The sequence below is a fragment of the Rhamphochromis longiceps genome, linkage group LG7 (genome assembly GCF_057381845.1).
Source record: "Rhamphochromis longiceps isolate RC_006_pf linkage group LG7, R_longiceps_female_GT1.1, whole genome shotgun sequence".
Taxonomy (NCBI): domain Eukaryota; kingdom Metazoa; phylum Chordata; class Actinopteri; order Cichliformes; family Cichlidae; genus Rhamphochromis; species Rhamphochromis longiceps.
In genome coordinates, this window is record NC_140563.1 from 45,523,855 (window position 1) to 45,541,099 (window position 17,245).

The 17,245-nt window shown below is 39.0% G+C and overlaps 3 protein-coding genes across 4 annotated transcripts; 1 reads left to right on the forward strand and 2 right to left on the reverse strand.

Annotated features, from left to right (window-relative positions):
- Positions 1-4,739: 4,739 nt before the first annotated feature.
- On the reverse strand, positions 4,740-11,326 carry zmat5 (zinc finger, matrin-type 5). Its single transcript, XM_085413872.1, has 6 exons — positions 11,186-11,326; positions 10,021-10,191; positions 9,829-9,891; positions 9,200-9,280; positions 5,171-5,279; positions 4,740-5,065 (listed from the first exon to the last, which is right to left on the reverse strand). The coding sequence occupies exons 2-6, from the start codon at positions 10,145-10,147 to the stop codon at positions 4,918-4,920; spliced, it is 528 nt and encodes a 175-aa protein (XP_085269998.1). The 5' UTR covers positions 10,148-10,191; positions 11,186-11,326; the 3' UTR covers positions 4,740-4,917.
- A 2-nt stretch (positions 11,327-11,328) lies between these two features.
- Positions 11,329-12,029, forward strand: uqcr10 (ubiquinol-cytochrome c reductase, complex III subunit X). Its single transcript, XM_085413873.1, has 2 exons — positions 11,329-11,500; positions 11,687-12,029. The coding sequence occupies exons 1-2, from the start codon at positions 11,360-11,362 to the stop codon at positions 11,732-11,734; spliced, it is 189 nt and encodes a 62-aa protein (XP_085269999.1). The 5' UTR covers positions 11,329-11,359; the 3' UTR covers positions 11,735-12,029.
- Positions 12,030-12,804: 775 nt separating this feature from the next.
- Positions 12,805-17,244, reverse strand: gal3st1b (galactose-3-O-sulfotransferase 1b). Of its 2 annotated transcripts, XM_085413870.1 has the most exons (4): positions 17,181-17,244; positions 16,550-16,593; positions 15,762-15,903; positions 12,805-15,666 (listed from the first exon to the last, which is right to left on the reverse strand). In XM_085413870.1, the coding sequence occupies exons 2-4, from the start codon at positions 16,569-16,571 to the stop codon at positions 14,529-14,531; spliced, it is 1,302 nt and encodes a 433-aa protein (XP_085269996.1). In that variant the 5' UTR covers positions 16,572-16,593; positions 17,181-17,244; the 3' UTR covers positions 12,805-14,528. The 2 variants fall into 2 exon arrangements, with proteins under 2 accessions (XP_085269996.1, XP_085269995.1); XM_085413869.1 differs by lacking the exon at positions 17,181-17,244 and having other exon boundaries at positions 16,550-16,969.
- Position 17,245: the final 1 nt, after the last annotated feature.

Genomic DNA, 17,245 nt, shown 5'->3' on the forward strand with positions numbered 1-17,245 from the left:
CATTTGAGTAGCTGTATGACACGAGCTACCAGCTATAAATAAATCAAAAGAAGTTTAGAATTTAGATAAAACTAAATAATAATTGTATTTATAGCAAATAAGTATGAAGTAATTCAAGCTGCAAAATTGCATGTACATTAGATTAGAAGTAAATGTGTGTTATATGTGTGTGAGATTATTGAAATCTGGTGTAAGTGTTCAAATAATTATGCAATTTGTAAAGTGATCATTGCAAAAAAAAATATCTCAGTATTTGACATTTTTCTGTAAATGTCGACTTTTTTGTGGATGTGCACAGTATTACAGTTTTTCGCAACTGTTAAGACACGTTTCTTGGCGATTTCTGTCATCTAAAAACACAAAACCCAGTTTATAAAATAAAAACCTGAATTTAGACAAGTCTCCTCTGGTAATATGACTATCATGACTCTGATGAATATGTCACACTAAAACAATCCAACTCAATGTTCAGAGCACATATTTTCAGAAAAGGTCAATCTGTTTGTTCTACAAATTGCACAAATGTATACATTCCTCCGGCCACTTTATTATACACATCTGTTAAACTGTTTCACACAGCTGTCTTATCAGCAAATCACATGGCAGCAGTTCAGTACATTTAGGCATGTAGATATGGACAAGACAATCTGCTGCACTGAGCAAGGAAATATAGTTAAGTGACTTTAAACATGGCATTTTTGCTGGTGCCAGATGGGCTACTCAAATGGGCTCCACAGTCACCAGATCTCAACCCAACCAATCATAGCTGTGTAACCAACAAACTTGCAGAAACTGTGAGATGCTTTCATGTTAATATGGACCAAAATCTCTGAGTGTTTCCAGCACCTTGTTGAATCTGTGCCATGAAAAATTAAAGCAGTTCAGAATGCAAAAGAGGGTCGAACCCTTTACCTGCACTGTGTGACTAATAAAGTGACAATTTCCTGTAAATGCACTGACTATTCAGTATTCAGCCACAGAGAACATGACAAGTGTGGTTTGAATTCTTTGTCCTGCTCCACTTTCTACTCATAATTACCGGCTGTACAATCTGACACCGCTTAAACTGAGTAAATAACATAATTAACAGCAAGCCTGAACAATTTTAAGTTGTTCTTAGGAAATGTGCTTAACTTATGCCTCCTGCGGTTTCCGTTAAGCTTCACAAGTATATCAGTGTGAAAATGTGAGTGAGAGTGTATTTAGGAGTAAACTAGATCTGCAAATTGCATCTAACTTTGTAAAAGAAAATGTTTTGCCAGGAGAGCGATTCATTTAATACTAGATTTAGAAAACTGTGCATTTGATACAAAGAAACAAAGCTTGTGTGTTATCAGTTCAGAAAAACTGTAGAATACTAAATACTTTGCAGTATGCTGTGAACAGTAATTTGACATATCATAAAAATGTTGTTTTCTGGCTTTTACATGGACCACCAAAACAACATATTGTTTAAAGTATAACATGGTTATATTTTCTTACTTGGAAAGTAATACATTAAATCTATGTGGATTTATTATGAATGTAAGCATAATGTTTTGTAAAAAAAAACAAAAAAACAAAAATAGGTTTCAGATATAATTTTCCAGTCTGACTGGACATTCAGATAAAATCGTTTGCATGTATTTACGCCATGCACACAACTTTTTTGATTATTTGTCATTTTTCTGAATGTTTTCTTTAACAAACAATATTCTCTATATTTTTTTCTTCCTCTTTTTACCTTAAAGGTTTATGAAAGCTATATCAGAGTGAAAGTATATACTACTGAGAGTCATACTGGCAATAAAACTGATATTTTTTCCGTATATAGTAGGTGTTTATGTAAAAGAATTTAAAAAACTATTTGTATGACATCACATTACCTCTCCATGAACATATCATGTAAAGTATGGGATTTTATGTGAATGTAAAATATAGTTACTGTGCCAAATCTTAACACGTGTGACAAATTGTGTCCTATTCTGTAGGTTACTGTGTTTTGATGAAAAGATTTATGTCAATTTTGTCAACAGGTTGTTAAAAATGTTCAATTTAAATGTAAATTTAATTTTGACTGTCAAGGTTTTCTGTTCTGTGCCTTTTGTAACTTGGAGTTTTAAAAGCTGCACTTTCATGAAACTGAAGTAAAGACGTAAAAAGATGGGAAATCAATCACATGAATACATGGCTTGAGGGAAAAAATGATACAAGATTTATTTTTAATAGGTGTCATAATAAAATATTAAGTATTTCTGTTTTATCTTTATCACTTCTCTGTTCTTAACACAATATCCTGCTTTGTTTTTATTTAGTTTTTTCAGTAACTGTTACTGCACATGTAGAGGTTACTGCATCAATTATACACTTATGTAAGTGATGTCTATAGATGCATGTAGTCCAATAAAAACAAGTGCATTAAGAAAGCTGTTTGTTTTTTTAAATTTCAATTTAAAAGATGTAAGAAAAGTAGAAATAGTTCATAAACGTAGAAAGAGTTATTGTGGAATTTATTTATAATTTGGAGGGCAACAAGAAAATTAAGAGCAGATCTAAAAAATTCTGAATTTATCTCGTTTTCAGCCGCTTCACATTCGAGGGAGAACAGTTGCCATGTTTCCTTATAATCAGCCCCTTTTTCACTGCTTTTTTCTTGGCAAATTGTTTTGTTGCTTGGTCCCGCCAACAACTATCAATAATGTGATTTAGAACAACACAGGAGTGTCCACACTGGATAAGACAAGCAGCAATATAGCAAAAGGACTGGAATGTCAATGACATCCAGACATGGTAACCTTTACTGAGGTGAAGCTGTGGGGCGAGAGTTAAACTCTTTTCCAAATCTGAGGTGAGACAAATAACCACCAGTGGGAGAAAAGGATACCGAGTGACATACAGTTACAAGTTCTTAACTTGTTGGACACGATTTTTGTAGTTTTGAGTATTGTAAGCTAAGAATCAAGATGTGATTGAAGTGGAGAGTTTCCGCTTTGTTGCATCAGTTAAGGAGTTACAGCCATATTTACATGTAGTTCCTGATATTAAGATGCTTAAAAATAATTGGACAGTTGACTGACCAGGTGAGGCCTGTTCCCATGTTAATTAATAACAAATGAAATGGACATAATATCTGAAGTTTCTTCCAAGTGTTTAATATATGTTTTCAGTGTATTTTGTTTTCACTATAAATTGATCAAAGATATAGCAAAAACTACAAGTGTCCAAATCTACAATCTGATTCATTCTAAAACAGAATAAATAGACTGGTCGGCTCAGCAGCACCAAAAGGCATAAAAAGATCACAAAAGACAACTAAAGTGCATGATGACAGAAGTCTTTCAATGGTTAAGAAAAACAACTTCACAGATGGCAATTTCCCAGGACTGTCAACTCTGTATATCTCAGTCTCCTACACTTATATCTGATGTCATTGAGAAAGTTATGTCAAATGTTTCCACACAACTGTGTTAACTCCTAAGAAACAGTTTAAGTTTACTTTGGTCATTTGTCCCATTGCCATTCAACACCCTGTTTTGTATTTCTTAAGAATTTCTCACTTGGATGGAACCACTTGCCTTAAGTAAATCCAAAGAAAATGTTTTTTGAATTGACTGTATTTCATTGAAATAACACAAATGACACAAACCAAAGAGGATTCCTTAAAAACAACAATAATGAGATAGAGCATCTTTAGGTGAAACAAGCCTGATCCACGGAATTCCCACCCAACACCTCAACTGAGTCAAAGGATCTGCAATATCCCTGTGCCAGACACCACAGCACACTGCATAGAGGACCTGTGCAAGGTTAGGGACCTGGACACCTCTGAGTCCAGTCTGCCAACAACACATGTGCATGTTTAACAAGCATACATGTGATGCATAGGGGATGGTCAACCTGCAAGCAGCCAGGCAAAAGCAAGATGCCACATCCCTAACCTTGTCACCGCCACCGTTTCCCTAATAGCATCCAGTGGTAGCCTTCAAGCACATGGGAGACCTACACAATATTAGGCAGGTGTTGTGAAGGATGAGTGACTACTGTACATTTCAGCATAATCTGAGCAAAGAATATTAAATACTTGAGGGGTTTTTTAAAAACAAAAAAAAAAACAAAGACAATTAGAAATATATTAGTCACAAATCCAAGGGATTTGCACGATGCTTACTAAGAAATAAATTAACCAACTTTCTGACTAATAAAAGTTTCATTATAAGATTCAATCCAGTGTTTCACTTCACATATCATTTTGAAAATTAAATTGTGTTTTCTAGTGGCTGGGTTAGTAATAAAAATGAAGTCATGAGATCAAGATCATAGGTGTGAATGTGCGAGTGAATGTGAGTGCGAATGGTTGTCTGTCCCTGTGTGTTAGCCCTGCGACAGACTGGTGACCTGTCCAGGGTGTACCCCGCCTCTTGCCCTATGACAGCTGGGATAGGCTCCAGCGCCCCCTGCGACCCTGAAAAGGATAAGCGGACGCGAATGGATGGATGGATGGAGATCAAGGAATCCCCCATGATGCAGCACAGAATTAAAACCATGCAAAAAAAAAAAAAAAAAAAAAGGTTTCCATCTGCTCGGCAATCATTCATTCCCTTTGGGCCCACATCATATCAAATGTAACTCCTCAGAGGAGTCTCACTTTAAGGCCACTCTGTGACTTATCAGTGCAAAAACTGCATCAATTACCCCAATGTTGTACAGTTACTGTTCATCTCAGATTTTGTTTTGAAATATATGCAAATACTTTACTCATCTAAGAGAAGTAAATTTATTATTCAAACGAAAAACAGCAACAAACAACAAGTGAAATCTTCCTTTCATGTTGAAAATCCTTAAAAAACTAAAATAATATTGGTTTTCTGAACTATTCCTCCTTTTATTAATGTTAGGTATTGGCTTAACAGTCATCTGAACCCTCAAAGCGAATGTCACTCAACCCCACTCAGTGTTCATGTTGATTTTCCACCCGCCTGGAGGAGGGGGTTGAAGTGAGGGCGGTAGGTCAAGAATGGAGAGGAGCTGCTGAAGTATGCCATTTTCTGCTTGACTTTCCTCACTGTCTTCCTCGGTTTTTAGATCTCTGTAGAAATAAATAATAGAATAGGTGAATTCATAATCAACAGGAGTAAAATTTGTCATGCGAGCCATGTAGAATGAGTGTTAAAACAAAAATGAAGGTACATACCCTTTACTACCGAGGGCAGCTCTCTTCTTTTCCCTTCTCGAGAGCCATTCTTCTATACTTCGTCCAGGCATAATTCTGTCCTCAGAGTCCTCTCTGTGTTGTCTTTCATCTGAGAAAAGGAAATAGCTCATTCAACTCAGCATATAGCAGTTTACACACTCATCTGTAGGAAATGTGCTCAACAAGTAGTACTTGTCTTTCTTTACTAGCAGTTTCTTTGAACTATTTTTTTTCCAGAGAATGTTTAACTGCTGGTCTTTGTGGTTTTAATTCAGTAACCCCGGTTCTCTGAAAACAGTCAGTCATCTCACAACGGCGAGTGCTTTCTGGCATGGCCAATCATAGAAGCTCCTCCACCACCACATCCAACTAAGACAAACCAACATGGGCTCCCCAACACCCTTTATGATAGCCCCACCAGACATTTTCAAGGTACTTCTTCCACGTGCCCTTGCAAATACGGCAGTGCAGTGAGATACCGCACTCAGCTTTCAGAGAACCGGTGTTACTCTGGTGAATGGACACTCTCTTTCGAACCTTACGGTACTCTGTATCTCATAATGGATGTTACAGATCATTCTCAGATTGCATACTCTAAAGTCTATAACACCATACCCCAGGCAGGTGGATAACTCACACCCACTCCAAAGGTTAAGAGCACACACTAAGTATCATTGCACAACTAACAGCTGCACAGACGCCCCACACATAAATACCATTAAAATGAGATAGCTGATGAGATAGCCATTCCTCAGGTGAAATGAGCACACAGATACTCAGGAAGCTTCAGTATCTGGGACTTCTGTGCCATCACAATAGAGAGCAAGCAATAGGACAGTTTCTCAAATATATCAATTGTCATCATAAAGTGAACGTATGGAAAGAGTGTGGAATGCTTGTTTTGGTGGAGATTAGGGCTCGGCGATATGACCCAAAATTCATATCTCGATATTTTTTACCTGGACGGCGATATAAGATATATATCTCGATATTTCATTTTTTTTAAAAGCCATAAATGTCTCACATGTCTCACTCTGTATATTTTATATATTTTATTTATTGTTTACTCTATTTAATTTGTAAAATATGTGTACACACACACACACACACACACACACACACACACACACACACACACACGCAGAAAAATATTTAGTATACACATCCAGAAATGCATATACTATTATATATTGTACATATATTTATTAGTTTCAGATGTAGCCATTCTTGTATTTTGCTTGTTTACATTATTGTATTTTGCACAACTCTGTTGCTTGTGAAGCTCGCACACAAGAATTTCACTCACATGTGCTGTACCAATGTACCTGCACATGTGATGTGACAATAAAAGTGATTTGATTTGATTTGATTAGATTAAAGTAAGAACAAAAAGAGAGTTCTTAGTCAAAGCTGTGTCCCAGATGTCACACAGGCATTTCTATTAACATAGAGCATAGATGTACATAAGATTTACTCAAAAATAAATTATGAGCATTTATTAAATAATAATGCTCCATAAATAAAAGACAACAATGTTGTTTTTGTGCATAACAAAAAGCTCACAATTGTGCAGTCAAAATGTAAACTAAAAGACGCTGAGCATAATAACAAAGACAGATTTCACAGCTGCTCTGTTCCCAACTTCTACTGTGTGACTGACAGCATTGAGTTTGAAATCCTCTTCGTAACCACGTCTCTTAACAGGTGCCATTTATAGTCCCTATACACAGTAGGGTAATATTACGTTGAAGCACAGTACGTATCACTCCACGAAGGCTCCTCGGTAGCCGTAATGCTCCGACAATCCATCAAGCGGTGCAGCACCGTAGCTTACCAACGTCGTACTAAAACATTTTTTGACAGATTGCTGAGCGCCGTGTTCCACATAAAATCGGTTCGCGGCCATCAAGCACAACCAGAATTCATACATAAGGCGCGCTGTCAACTTTTGAGAAAATGCAAGGATTTTAGGCTGTGCAGCGCCTCTGGGCTGCATGGCGTTAGCGTGGTTAGTACGTTAGCGTGGTTAGCTAGCTAACACGTTGACGGCGTCCAGCACCACGCACGGGGCGATGTGCAGTAACTCGGACACGGCAAATCTCCGTTAACATCTTGTCGCTTCCTGCAGGTGAAGCGATGGGGGAGGAGGAGGAGTTGTGTTCAGTGAAGGAGGGGCGAGGCCGAGTAACGTTGCGTAAAGACAAAAGTGGACGAAAGAGAGGCAAACTTGCGGCTCCACAAGTATAATTATAACGTAGACTATATCGATATAAAGGATATTGTCACACCTCACACCTTATATCTCGTATAAAAATATATCGATATTTTTTAAAAACTCGATATATCGCCCAGCCCTAGTGGAGATGATACATGAATGACTGTGCCATCTACTTTCATCTAATGCCTCATCTACTACATACATACCGGAACAGCAGGCATGAGCTGCTGACAAGAAGCTCACGCAAATATTTTTCCATCATAAAGATTCCTTTACTCCACCTTCTTGCTGCAGGACATCTAATGCACCATCTTGCTGCCACAAGCTTTCAACTTTTACAAAGATCAATCTAGGAGGGAGATGGAGAGAGCTGAGTTTCCCCGATAGTGAAGCTCAAATTCCACCATGTCTGGGCAGGAGGGAGAACAGCATCCTCCTCATTATCATCTCTGTGGAGATCGATGTAACATCGTCCTTATCTTCTTCAAGTTCCTCTTCAGAATTGAGGAGCTGGTTGAAGAACGTAGGAAATTCAGTCTCTTGCTTCTTGAATATGCCTCCCAGCAAGTGCCAGCTAAGCTGGGTTTGTCACTGGACTTCACCACAGTGTCGGATTATTAGGGACCGGCTTTTGAGGCCACTGACCCTCGCAAATGCCACTCCAGGATTCTGCCTAGCATTGCGCTGCAGTGCTCGGGAGAAGCATGTTTAACATGCATACATATTGTTAAGGAATTTTTGTTTTATTTGATTATGCTTCAAATGTTATGTTATACATATTTCACCAGACACAGCTTTCTGTTGAAACAGGAAGCTGACCCTGTGACACTGACAAGAGATCAGTACAGAAATACACATCTGCAGAAGTTGACTCGCAGTATATTATTCTTAGAAATTGACTTGCAACACACATACTTTGTGACACACACACACACACACACACACACACACACACACACACACACACACACAGACAGCATCAGGACCTGTGTAACAGGAAATGTGATTATATTTGCATATTGACGATGTAACCTATAAAAATAAACGAATACTGCAGTTCGGTGTGATTTGCTCTGAGCTTTTCACCCGTGCAGCACGTTAACCTACACAAGTGTCTCATTGTTGTTTATTCACCTGACTGTTTGTTAACTGTAAATCTCTGACACATATGATGGGTCTTTCCCTGACATGGTGTAGCTACAAGCAGCTAGGCAAAACCAGGACGCCACATCCCAAACCTTGTCACCACCAGCATTTCACTAATGGGTTCAAGTCGTAGCCATAACCACCAAAGCTCAGCTTTACAGCTAACAAATAGCTGCACAAACACAAGCTTTTATTTTTGTAATGAAAACATAATTGCAACAAAATGACAATTAATCCTGAAACTACAAAAACCCAAGTTTGGTGGCTACCCTGATGGCTGCATCTGTAAACAGTTAAGCGTTTGAGGACCGCTAAGGAGCTCTAATGATCTTCACGTGGAAGAAAACAAGGACGCTGGTATAGAGCCAGGGGACAGACACCGTTTTCTTGAAGTGATTTATGTGTCTTAGACGGGGCATTAGTGGGCACACAAGAAGATGCTTTCCACTGCTATAGGGAGTGAGGTTGAAAAGAGAACACAGTATTCTCCAGTATTATATATTTAACAATTGTAATACAAAGCTAAAAGTTCAAGTAAATGTTTTTACTTTGATTAGAAAAATATCTTTCCATTTGAAATGATCTGTATATGATGCTTGCTTTGCTTCAGGGTCCTGTAAAGCGTATCACAAGGTAAACAGCACCATCTTCTGTTCACAGCTTACCTTCCACCTGTCTTTGTAAGTTAAATAGCTCTTCTTCTGTCATATGAGAAAACCTGCAGTTGGAGCCAAAATCACAAATTCCTAAAAAACAGAGAGAAAGAAATTCCAAATTTAAATTCATTTTTACTGATACTAAATCAATTCACAAAAATATGATCAAAGTGCTTTACTTTGTAGAGTAAAAACAATATAATAATTGGGAGAAACCCCCGACAGCCTTGTTATCAGGTTTAAACACGATCTTGGCTTCCATTTTTTCACAGTCACACCCAAGATATTGGAAGGGAAGCTATCTCCTGCAACAGGTCGAGGGTGGGAGGAAGATGACAGCACTGTTAGTACGCTCACTGAAACTTTTTGGAAGACTTTTCAGGGATCCTTTCGAATAATAAGGAATTCAAATAGTCCTGCCTAGAAGTAACAATTTATTTCAGTATTTCAGAAGAAAGAAGGACATCCTAGAATATGCTAGAGAAAAGATAAACACTGGTCAAAGTGGCTCCAACATTCCTCACACCGTTACTGCTGGCCATGGTGTTGTAATCTAGAGTTAGTATAAGTAGCACTAAATAAAGCAACTTTGCTATTGCTTGTATTTGTCAGTAGAGAATTACAGGTCATTCTGATACCTTTTTGGAGAAACTTCCTGCAGGGCTTCTTTTCTTGCTCATCATTCAGAATAGCTGCAGAGTCTGTGAAGAGAAAATGCTGGTTATCATACACAGTTAATCACATATTATGAAAAAGCAATGCATCATTTTTCAACTACAGATTTTCATGGATATGAAAACCCTGGTCTCAGAAATAACTGCTACTCTCACCTCTAAAATTGTCAAACCAAGCTTTTTTTGCTCGGTGATGCTGAACACCATTCAGATGCTTTTTTCTGTTATGCATGTTGTCCTGAAAGGACCGGTCGCAGTAGTCACAGTAGTACCTCTTCCCCATGGTCAAAGTTGTGTTCGGAGTATTGCAATATCACCTTTAAACACCTGAAAGACAGTAAATAGTAAACAAAATCAAAACTGTTCTGAAAATATAGAGTAAAAGAATATGTGAATAGTTTCTATACCATGGTTAGGGTGACTTTAACTAAGAAAACCTACATCAGTAAGGAACAACTGACCACTGTGCCCACATCTATTAGATTATAACAAAAATATGAGCAAGTACATATGTAAGAAACCCTGGAGAGGTGTGTGAGTGAAAAGGGAGACAGGCGTAACAGTGAAGATGCAAATAGTAGAGGTAGTGGAGGCAGATGACCCAGGGTCAATCATCCAAAGCAACAGACAGTGCACAAGAGAGGTGAAGAAGAGAGTGCAGGCAGGTTGGAGTGAACGGAGATGAGTTTCAGGGTGAAAGAGTGAAAGAGAAGGTTTACAAGATTGCAGTGAGATCTATGGTTTGGAGATGGTAAAAAGAAAGAAAAACAGGAGGTGGAGCTGGAGATGCTGAAAATCTTGACTGGGAGTGACCAGAATAGACAGGATTAGAAATGAGTACATCAGCGGGACAGCTCAGTTTGGAGACAAAGTTAGAGAGGCAAGGCTGAGATGTTTTGGATAATTGCAAATGGGGGATAGTGGATATTATGGACAAAAGATGTTGAATATGTAGCTCGCAGGCATAAGGAAAAGAGGAAACCAAAGAAAAGATTCATGGGTGTCTTGAAGGAGCGGTGGCCCACCACTAAAGAGAGCAGCCGGAAGAATAAGAAGACGTTTACAGCAAAATGTTCATATACGTTCACGTGTGCAAGCCAGGGTTAAAAATGCTTGGGAATAAAAGTCCTTACACGACAAACTGGGACCAACAGCACATCTACTGACACAAACGCCCGCGACCATTTATTTAGTTGCTATCTGTTTTGTTTTTGTTTGTTTTTTAAGTCTGAAACTACGAAGCATAATTGAAGAAGCACTGAGACGAAACACGTGCATACTAATCACACTCTCAAGCCCAAAACCGCACAGCAAACCATACCTCAAATATTTATCCCCGACGAGATTATAGCATGCTGGCTACAATCTAGGTGGCAAAGGCGTTGTCCTAACAAAAGGTACCGGGTATCTGTTTATTAGCATCCGGCCACCAAGCTAAAGCGGAAGTTTCGCGCTAGCACATCCGTTCCTGCGCAGTGAGTACTGAACCGTCGACATGGCGTTGGCTAAGTCTGTCTACAATCTTCTCTTCAGGAGGACATCTACGTTCGCTGTAACCATCATGGTTGGAGCTGTCCTCTTTGAACGAGTATTTGACCAAGGTGGAGATGCGATCTTTGAGCAAATGAATCGCGGGGTGAGTGCGTGTTTTGAGCTTTTAAAGCACCTGACCTTGTACGCAGAGGGCGAAGCGGCGCTAGCGTTAGCCGAGCTAACTTGCCCGCTAAGTCGAGCGTTCTGGTCTTTTGACAACTTCTTCGTTTAGCGATGCCCATCAGTTGTCTGAAAACTCTAACGTTACATTGCATGTGTTTTATTGCAGAAACTGTGGAAACATATTAAGCACAACTATGAAAACAAAGAAGAATAATGGGACACTGGCTGGGGTTCTATAAGGCTCGATGGCATATGTTGTCACATTTCCATTATCCATTCTTCATGGGCTCCACACCTGAATCAATTCAACATGGACAATGTGCTCAAAGTCATGCCCAGGCTATCGGCGGCTGCCAAGGGACCTACGAGAGCCGACAGACGGTCCAGACCCCGTGAAGATGGAGCAGTGGTTCCTGTCGCTTCGTCTCCTTCCTTGATGTTAATTGTAACGCCTTTGTTTTCCTCACTGATTGTAAATTGTTAAATTAAACATGTATTTGTCTAACATACTTAAGCGTCTTGGTTTATCACGTTGAATATCTTTAAAAAGTTTCTATGTCCTTTCACCATGTAGTTATTTCTAGTATCTAGGAGAGAACTCGTGTCAACTGCATGTTTGCAAACTTTTAAGCAAGTGATTTCTACTTTTGTTGGCATCAGTTCTTGAAGAAAACATTTTTTTTCAACCTGTATTTAACCAGCAAAGTGTATTGTTGAGGCAGTCTCTCTTGTGTGGGGTTACAGAGGCAGCATTAATCTGACATTATTTGATGACAAGAAAAACTGAAGGTCTTGAAGAAAATCCACACAGAAGCACACACAAGGTGTCTGTTTAATGGGGGAAAGACGTCTAGTATATATTTGCAGAAGTTGAGTTGCTATGGGGTTTTCAGCTAAGAGTTCTGAAGTCATTTGTCAATGCTTAACAATTTTGTAATATCCCCTTCAATGAATGTACAAGTCTTAATATCTTAATGGAGGGTGGCATAGATTTTATACTGGAAACCCTTCCTGTTCCAACCCTCCCACTGTTCCAGGCTTAGGACCAGCACTAGGCCCCTCAAAAGGTCAATGTGTGTGTCTTCCTGGTCTTGGATCTTGTGCTTTTATGGGTGAATGTGAATGAACCCCTATTCATGCACTCTGTTAAACCTGCATTAAAAGACTGATCACCGAAAGAAAAACTATTAATTCCATAATTTTCTTGTGGAAGTTATACAAGAGCAGGATTCTGTCTTTCAGCAATTTGAAGCACTTCTACTTTATTATATTGTTAAGCAGGGAAGGAAATTGCAGAGGGAAACACACAAGCAGAAAAGGCACCCAGTTAAATGAGGCAAACTGCCACATAACCACAAAAATATTTGGACCAATTGACCACTATGGCCACACTCACTGCATTACAGTAAAACTGGGTCAAGTTCATGTAACAAAAATAACATTCACATCACCAAAAGGTAAATGATTTTCAGGCTGCTAGATTGTATCAGTTACATTCATTGGCTGATACACAGTAGGTAATGACTGATACTCAAACACACCTGTCACAAGCTTTCTGCTGTTGCTTTTTACAGTTTGCCTGACTACAAACTATAAGCAGGTGTAAAAAATGTTTTAGTTCTGGAAAATTTATACACACACAAGATTTTGCGCTAACTAAATAACATAAACATGTATTTTTGTTTCAAACCTCGGCAGTTCAAACAACCTTGCCAAGTCAACAAGTGACAGTAAGTGATGGGATGTTAGTGTTATTTGTACTGTAAAACTTAAACTTATCAGTTGTAATAATTAGAAGTAACACTTAATCTTATCAAACTCAATAACTAAACAAGCACCCACTATCACAACAAATGGAAACTAAACTAAAACAAAATACAAAAACAGTTGCAAAAACACTGTCTTAGCTCTGCTGCAAGCACATGTATAAGAAATCATCCTTAAGCAAAAACGTGATTCATATTTTCACAATGCAGGGGAGGTGCATCTAAGCTCCAGATTCTGACAACATGCTCTCCATATCACTATCATTCTCAGGGAGCCAAACCTGTGCAGAACTTCTCCATGGACATAAAAAGTGATTATGCTCTTAAATTTATCCAGTGCAAGGAGGTCCATGTATCACTGGAGTTTGTGTACTCTCCAAGTGTCAGTGCATCTGCCAGCAGCTACCAAGTGAAGAAATTAAAAGTCACTAACTAAAACCTTCTCAGTCTTGAAATGCCAAAGAGGCAAATTTTGGCAAAATACAACAGCTCTTTATTTAAACGCATTAATCAGCTGAGTCACCAATGACTTCATCTGCCTGAACTGAAGATTAATAGATAGGTGCGCGTGTCCAACCATGTTATTGATGAAGACAACTGGTGTAAACTATTGAGAGGGTTGGAGAAAGGCCTCAGCCATTCAAATACATTCCACACAGCTGCATTTGAGTCCCAGGCCAGTGGAGAGCACACTATCACTGCCTCATACTTCCACCTGCAAGAATCCAGGTATCGCTCATGACTCACTAATGGCTCGATTACCATGTGCTTAACAAAACACCAATACCAGGGGTAGGTGAGCTGTTACATAGCTTGAAACAAATGTATTAGAAAACAAACATATAAACACATTATAACAGGAATGCTGGTTTTGTAAGTAGCCAGCCTGTTTAAGCCTAAACCTAATGTTAAAAAGAAAACATAAACACATTGCCACTAACACACTAGCACAGTATTTGTTGAGTATTATTTGAGATACACATAACCAATGTTTTGGCCTTTCTCTGAATATATTCCATAACACGTGCACAAAATGTGACATTACTGTGTTTACAGTTCAAATAGGCATATTTTCACGTGACAATGAACTGCCAGTAAGAATTTATTATTAAAACCTGAAAATGTTTAAAAATAAATAAGGTGAAAACATTTGTTAGGAGATGAGCATAACACACGAACATTCACTACATTAGTATTTTTACTCAATTCGCTTGTTAAAACCAGTAGGCTATGGCTCAGCTGTCAGTAGATAGCATCTTTTAACCAACCCCACAGTCTTGTGAGCCACAGGCTTACACCCAGCTCGGATAAGTATTGTATTTCAGGTGTGAGCATTTTTTCACAGACTGTCCTGAATCTCGGATCAACATCTTTCTTAATGTTGTAACCCAGGATGGAACTCTCTCCAACCGGCTGCCAGGGCAGGAAACGCCTGTTCTGAATCTTCTGCGCTTCAACCGCACCTCCGCCTTCAATACAGATGTCCTTCATCTCAGCATTTCTTCGCCTCAGCTCCTCTACTTCCTGCTTCATTCTTTCTCTCCCATATGCCTCGACTCTGGCCCAGAAGGTACCATTAAAATACTGATAGAGTTTCCAGTCTGCCCCATTCCACTGTAGAGCTTTGGCTCTCATCTCAGCATCCAAATGAGACACGGATGAGCTCTTGCGAGCATTAAGCTTAAAGTACAGGATGTCCTCCATTGTCCAACAGAGCAAATCCTTCAGCAGAATAAGAGACTCCTCGAAATATTCTGCAATGAGGACCAGATGAAAACGTCTTGATAAGTTCTTAATTTCTGTCATGACGCGAGGATCATCAGCCTTGAGGTTGTTATCCAAACCAAAGTCAAAAAAGAGCAGATTTTTTAGATAGAATGAGTTGAAAGCCTCTGGACTGTAAAAGGCCCAAGGGTTGTTCAGAAACTCTGCCAGCTTGTTTTCACCTCTGATCCTCCACGTAAGGGGAACTGCTTTGTGGTAGTAATGGAAGGAAGATTCAAAAAGATCCACCGGGTCACGCAAGATGGTGACGTACACACTGTCTGGAGGCAGGAGCTTGGACACTTCTTGATGATCAAAGCGCATGTGGTTGCAAACGATGTTGAAACATTCTCCAGGTTTGTAGTCCTTCACCTGGGAGCACAGGAACGGCGATGGGTAGAAGAAGTCATTGCGCCCATCAGGAAATGCAAACCTGAGCTTGTGCTTTTCTCCAAACCTGAAGAGGATATTGAGGATGGTGCTGCTAGCTGTTTTATGCGTCTTCATAAACATGACATTCACTTTGGGTGAGCACTCTTCTGAGTAAGTCTGCTTGATCAAACTTTTGTTTTGTAATTTTGCCACACCGAGGGGACACGTGTCTTCTTGGGAGTCGCTGTAAATATATCCAATAAGTCAGTTTACCGAGTTTATCTTATCATATCTCTTATCTTTTGTGAACAAAATAATGATTTCCTTTGAAATATTTACCTGAGTTTCACTTGGTTTGGGTTTCTTAAGCAGTACAGCACCACCATGACGTTGGTCAATAAAACCCATGGAATCAGAACTCGTAACAGAGCCTTGCATTTAGTTGCTTTGATGCCTGACATTATGTGAACCGAGAAGAAACCTGAAAATGAAATCAGAGGTTACACGAGTATAGAGGCGAGTATAGAGGCGAAAGGCAAACACGGCTCTGAATTTACATACTTCATTTGATTTTACTGTTTAACTGCTGCTCTCACAAGCGCCAGACAAATCAATGAACAGCCCAAGTATGCATTTGTGGCAGGAACATCTTGCACAAAACCCTACTAATTACCTCCATTTTCATTTTTTATGGCAACAGTAATGAATAACGACTTATAAACATACATGCAATTCCTATGTTTTAATCTGTCAAGGGGAAAAGGTTAAAACAATGTCCATATCGTTAGCTTCATAGCATAAGTGCCTAAGTCATTGACTTAGTCAAATGACTTAGGCAATTATGCTATGAAGCTAACGATATGATAAACAAGGAGGGAGGTACAGACTAAGGAGATAAGAGAGAAAATTGCTGCATCGTTCAAATGAAACATACAGCCCCTATGTTGACACTAAACACATGTTTATGGTTTTATAATTTCCTCTTCAACAAACAGCAGAGAAGAGAAACAGATCAGTCTTTGCTGTAACAGCATCGTGCTCGAAGAAAACATCTCATGTGAAGTGAAAAATGACTGGACATCACGTTTCTACTGCACTTCTGTTATCGACACGGGAAAGATGCTCACCTCTGATTGGCCAGATAAACATTCCAGATTGTTGGGGGAAAACTCTGTAAAAGACCCAGGAGAAATAAAGACACAATGAGACAAGATCACTTTTTATGCTTTAACGTGCACACGGGTAAGCTGTTCAGAACAACTCACAACGTGTACAGAGGCTGGGCACTTTTTATAGGAAAGACAGTGAGAACAGGATAAGAAAATACAAAACAAATAAAATAAACAACTCCATATGTGGCGCTAGTCTCGTCAGCAGAGAGCTGGGAGAAGGCTGTGAGAGATAAAACAATCTAAAACAATATGTCCCAAAACAGTATGTCTTTGCTGAGAAAGTCTAAAAAGATAATTCTAAACTAATCTAACCATAGACAAAAGGGCATGCTTGCACATTTAAAAGAAGGTAAAGAAACATAGAATCATTTTTCCTGTAACACAGATAAAGGCAGAAGTGGTGTCATGTGACTCTGGCTCTTTTGTACTGACTAAATATTGCTTGTGATAGCAACCCAGGTATGAGAGTATTTGCTGAGTGTGTGTCACCAAGTAGCGAATAAGTAAGTCGAGTTAAGACTTTCAGCCTGCGTGTAAATGGTGTTGGAGTTTTTCTAGCAAAACAGAGAGTGAGAGTCTGACTTACCTGAAGATGACAGCATTAGAGGTGTTAGGGTGAGGTTAGGCTCCCTTCTAGACCTTGAAATCGCA

What these genes read in the sequence shown, in the direction of transcription:
- zmat5 (XM_085413872.1), bottom strand. Translation starts at nt 10,147, where the DNA reads ATGGGGAAGAGGTACTACTGTGACTACTGCGACCGGTCCTTTCAGGAC. An exon ending in TTGGTTTGACAATTTTAGAG is followed by an intron (nt 9,892 to 10,020) that starts GTGAGAGTAGCA and finishes TTCTCTTCACAG; the next exon opens with ACTCTGCAGCTATTCTGAAT. An exon ending in CAGGAAGTTTCTCCAAAAAG is followed by an intron (nt 9,281 to 9,828) that starts GTATCAGAATGA and finishes TCTGTTTTTTAG; the next exon opens with GAATTTGTGATTTTGGCTCC.
- uqcr10 (XM_085413873.1), top strand. Translation starts at nt 11,360, where the DNA reads ATGGCGTTGGCTAAGTCTGTCTACAATCTTCTCTTCAGGAGGACATCT. An exon ending in TTGAGCAAATGAATCGCGGG is followed by an intron (nt 11,501 to 11,686) that starts GTGAGTGCGTGT and finishes GTTTTATTGCAG; the next exon opens with AAACTGTGGAAACATATTAA.
- gal3st1b (XM_085413870.1), bottom strand. Translation starts at nt 16,571, where the DNA reads ATGTTTATCTGGCCAATCAGAG. An exon ending in GTTTATCTGGCCAATCAGAG is followed by an intron (nt 15,904 to 16,549) that starts GTGAGCATCTTT and finishes TTTCATTTTCAG; the next exon opens with GTTTCTTCTCGGTTCACATA. An exon ending in CCAAACCAAGTGAAACTCAG is followed by an intron (nt 15,667 to 15,761) that starts GTAAATATTTCA and finishes ATATATTTACAG; the next exon opens with CGACTCCCAAGAAGACACGT.